At 34.7% G+C, this 4,478-nt stretch overlaps 1 protein-coding gene across 1 annotated transcript; it reads right to left on the bottom strand.

The window, feature by feature from the left end:
* Positions 1–342: 342 nt before the first annotated feature.
* LOC112790311 (LEAF RUST 10 DISEASE-RESISTANCE LOCUS RECEPTOR-LIKE PROTEIN KINASE-like 2.4) lies at positions 343–3,954 on the bottom strand. Its single transcript, XM_025832641.3, has 3 exons — positions 3,059–3,954; positions 1,824–1,859; positions 343–1,737 (listed from the first exon to the last, which is right to left on the bottom strand). Exons 1-3 carry the CDS (start codon positions 3,789–3,791, stop codon positions 608–610), a joined length of 1,899 nt encoding a protein of 632 aa, XP_025688426.1. The 5' UTR covers positions 3,792–3,954; the 3' UTR covers positions 343–607.
* Between the last annotated feature and the right edge of the window lie 524 nt (positions 3,955–4,478).

The following is a 4,478-nucleotide window of genomic DNA, read 5'->3' as shown; positions in this document are numbered from 1 at the left end:
TAAGATGATTTATGCAATTATAGTTACTCCATCCTTAAAAGAGTGTTATCATTTATGGTTGTTCTGAGAGCTTGTAACCTTTTTCGCTTAGTGATATTATTATACTCATTAGTATGTGGATAAATTATAGGATTCAATTTCACTTCTTCTCACGCTCAAAAGAAAATGATGAGAAAATGTGAAATGGTCAATCCTAAAACAAATACCGGATTGTCTGATGTGAGTATGTGACCAAGAAACGGAAGCATCCACAGGATCTTTGTATTCAATCAATTTCATTATGATCGACATTGACAAGGGTTGTTTGAACATTTGCAATGGGATACTCAAAAAATGTAAAGATAAAACAAAGTTTGATTGATCTACACTCAACCATTTTCAACTCCATCATCTAAATATAACGTACATATTTATAAGATTTTCAGGTACAAATGAGTACTACCAAATAAGCATCTCATTCTATTATTCTGTATACTACATGATATACAGAATCAAAGTCACACCAAGAAAACCTGTAGCTTTTAGTTTTATTAGCAACATCTTTTGTTGTTGGAAACATTGAAACAACAACACATGCAACTTGTGCAGCACAGAAACGTTGGATTTATCAACAACTATCCCCTGACAATGATGCAGTGGAAAAGTCTGTTGTGGATCTTGGAGGAGATGACATGGTTGGTTTTGGTGGCATTTCCATAGAATCCATGCTACCTTCCAACATGTCAATCACTCTGCTTATGGTTGGCCTTTGAGAGGGAATTGTCTGAATGCACCACAAACCCACCATAATCATTTTCTTCGCCAACTCATTTTCTTCTGTGCTCATCACCCCATCAAGCCCCAAGTCACTCCCAACCTCAAGCTTCTTGTAAATCACCAATTGTGGAAAGTATATCTCGCTCGACCGACTCGCTTCAACATTCGCATTCTTCTGCCCTCCAACCATTTCTAGCAGCATCATTCCGTAGCTATAAACATCAGATTTATGAGATACACCTCCGAAACTCTTGTTGCACATCTCCGGAGCCACATATCCAACTGTGCCTCTAGCATATGACATTGACATAATGCTCTCATCCTTTGTGCCGAGCTTAGCTAGTCCAAAATCTGATATCTTTGGACGATAATTTTCGTCCAAGAGAATATTATGAGGCTTAATATCAAAATGCACAATCTTAGTGTTGCATCCTTTGTGCAAGTACTCCAATCCTTTAGCTATCCCGATTGCAATCTGGTACAACTTGTCCCAACTCAGGGCCGGAGTGCTTTGATCGGCCTTTTTGTGAACAAATTTTTCGAGAGAACCATTAGGCATGAATTCATAAATAAGAGCTTTTCTGCTTCCTTCGAGGCAAAATCCGACAAGAGTGACAACATTAACATGAGATGTTTTGCTAATGCTGGCAACTTCATTGACGAATTCTTCGCCGTTATTCCTTTTGGAGTCATTGAGCATCTTTACAGCCACAGAGGAACCATTGGGTAATTTTCCCTTGTAAACAGAACCATAACCTCCTTCTCCAAGTTTGACTTTGAAGGAGTTGGTCATTTTCTTCACGTCAGAGAAATTATATCTTTTTATACCAAGTGGGCCTTGGCTTTCTAGAAAGGCTTCTATATTTCGATCATGCTTATTCATCAATCCTAATTGATTCTTTATGAACTTCCACACCTTAGCTTTATTGCGGCATATGATCACAGCAATCAGAGGTAGTCCAATTCCAGTTCCTAGGAAACCTGTCAGTACAATTCAGCATCAGCAAATCTAATTACAAACTTGACTCATATTAATAGGTAACAAATTTATTTGAAAAAACTTGTACCTAAAACTAGCTTCAAGACTTTGTGCTTCGAACTACCTGCCAAGAGGGGGGAAAATTAATCATAATTAGATGAGTAGTGTGGAGAAGTGATTGTCAAATGGGAAAATATTCACTTTTTGAGTTTTATAAGTTTAGATATAAAAAAGTAGAGAATGTTACAGCTACTTTCCTTAAAAAGAAATATTCAATGCTAAATAATGCATGCGTTACACGATATCTGCTGATAGTATCTGTCACACCACAGCATCATGTAGGATGCATTAAATTACGGAGAAAGGTAGTGACAAGTCAACAACTGTGGGGAACTAGGTGACAATTTCGACATGTTAAATTTGTTCCTATGTGACAATGTCAAACATCTTTATTATTTTAATATCTCTTTCACTAATTAAACTAATTGGCAATGTTTACCCCATCAGATTTATTATTTCACAGCTGCAGAGAGTATGCATTTTTATAAACACGGAAAATAGGGGCATTGTTAGGTGGGAACGTCTTTAAGTCAATTTTAATACGCTAGAAAAAAGGTATGTGCTATAATTTAAGAGTATCTTAAGGAGCAATCATTGCAATGGAGAATTGGAGATCCCATTTATATGTAACCAAATCCATCTCTGTTCTCATGACACACATGCTATATTAATTTAATTAGTACAGTAGAGAGGTTAGACACCTAAGTCAATGTGAACACAAGAAAATTAGTCATAGTTGGTTTTTCGATACTAGTAGTGATGATGCTCTTTTGTTTTTAGCTTTTGGTATAAAATAAGATTATAATATAGGGAATAAAAAGACCATTTGGTAATTGGATTTTATTTATTATTATTGTTAGTTAGATGAATTTTGACTCTCTTTCTGTTGTTTTTGGACTATGATTGGCATAACTCCGATCCCATTGCATTCCACTTCACACATTTGAACTTAATCCAAAGGCTAATTGAGAAGTCCCTTAAAACTAATTATTATTAAAAATCAAGATAATTATACATTTGTGTTGTAGAGTTTAGATAAATGTTTTTTTTTTAATTTTTACAATATTTTTAATCAAATAAGTTAAGTTCTAATTTGTCATGAATCTGATGATTAATGAATTATTTTATAATTCATATACGGGACTAGAATTATTTAAATTTTTAATATTTATTTAAGCTGATAAGTGAACTCATTGCCAATTCGTCCAAACTTAGATAAACTTAAATGGTAAATTTGCAAGAGAAAATTAAAAGAGAACATACTTTTATGAGAAGAACAAGCAGAAGCATGAGTTCCAGTGAGGCAATAACATGAAAACTGAGAGGAATCAGTTTCGTTATTGGTGCCACATACTCCTCCAGATTCCGTGCATGTTTTGCACTTTGAAGACAAGTCTGCATCATACTGCACATCAAACCCTTCATCCAATGCTCCCTTGAGATTATTCCCTACAGAACCTGAAACTTGCACTTGAACACTAACCCCACAGTTCCGAAACTGCTGAGCCCGAGTTACATTGACAGCATAGAAACCACGTTTGCTGCTATCATTCTGGCACGTAAAATTGTTGGTGTAATGATCCCCAGATGGACAATCGTAGAATATAGTGATATTGTGAAGAGTGTTTGGGAGAAAATGAAAGGGACTTCCATTGAGAGAAGTGTTGGTGAGGTTGGAAGAACAGCGATCATAGACAAAGTCTGTTCTGACGAGTCTCATGGTACTCTGAGTTTGGTTTATGGCAAGTACATGGAACTTTTGCGAAGCAATTTGAAGTGAAGTAGTGTTGTTGGTGCAGGTGAGTTTGAAACCATTGGTTCCACAAAACTGGGGTCTGTTCCCTCCCCAGAAAGGGTAGGATGCGTTGGTGATGCGTGTTCCGCAGCTGAATGGTTTGCTGCAAATGGAGTATGAGGTGTCATTGTTTTCAGAGTAGGATTGCTGCAGAGTTGTAAAGAAGAAGAAAAAGAAAACAAGAATGGTGTTGCTCATCATGATTCTAGGCAGAGAATGAAACAAGGTTATGGAGATGGAGGAGCTCTTATTAGTTATTATTACTGTTGAGGAGCTCTTATTAATAATAATGACTCGGAGAAGCTAATAAAGAGAGTTTCTTAGTTGTTTCAGGGAATAGAGGAAAACAACAAATTAATCACGCGAAAAATTTGGACTTGGACTTTGGCTAGACTTTTCTTGGAAGCGGCGGGCTACTACATAATATTTTATAGAAAAATCATTAAAAATTTTATTAGTTTAAAATTTCTTTAGTTCATACCGTTTAAATTTTATTCATTTAAATATCTAAAGTATATACGTAAATTGGATTGAATTAGTAATTAATTTATTAGTTTATTTAAATAAGTATTAAGAATTTAAATTTTATTTTATGTATAAAATAATTAATTATGATTAATGATAAATTTTTAAATAAAATTTTAATTCTCGACAAATTAATTTTTCACATGTTAGATTGGAGAGATACTGTAAAAAAAAAAAATCTAAAGCATATATAATATTATATATTGTGTAGACTAAAGTGATTAGTGATAAGCATGTTCATTTGAAAATTCTAGGAGGAAAGATAAGAGAGCGATAGATTCAAGTTTGGTTAAACAAGATCGATGGCATAGTGCTGAAATGAAACCCATGATTCAAGACTTTTTGGACGTAAAAGGAGTAACT

The sequence above is a fragment of the Arachis hypogaea genome, chromosome 3, assembly GCF_003086295.3.
Source record: "Arachis hypogaea cultivar Tifrunner chromosome 3, arahy.Tifrunner.gnm2.J5K5, whole genome shotgun sequence".
Classification (NCBI taxonomy): Eukaryota; Viridiplantae; Streptophyta; class Magnoliopsida; order Fabales; family Fabaceae; genus Arachis; species Arachis hypogaea.
Note: the sequence above shows the minus strand (reverse complement) of the source record. Positions and strands in the feature narration are given on the sequence as shown.

Excerpts from the sequence above, each read along its gene's own strand:
- LOC112790311 (XM_025832641.3), bottom strand. The coding sequence starts at position 3,791 with ATGATGAGCAACACCATTCTTGTTTTCTTTTTCTTCTTCTTTACAACT. Across the intron at positions 1,860-3,058 it reads TGCTTGTTCTTCTCATAAAA|GTAGTTCGAAGCACAAAGTC; the intron begins GTATGTTCTCTT and ends CCCTCTTGGCAG. Across the intron at positions 1,738-1,823 it reads AGTCTTGAAGCTAGTTTTAG|GTTTCCTAGGAACTGGAATT; the intron begins GTACAAGTTTTT and ends TTGTACTGACAG.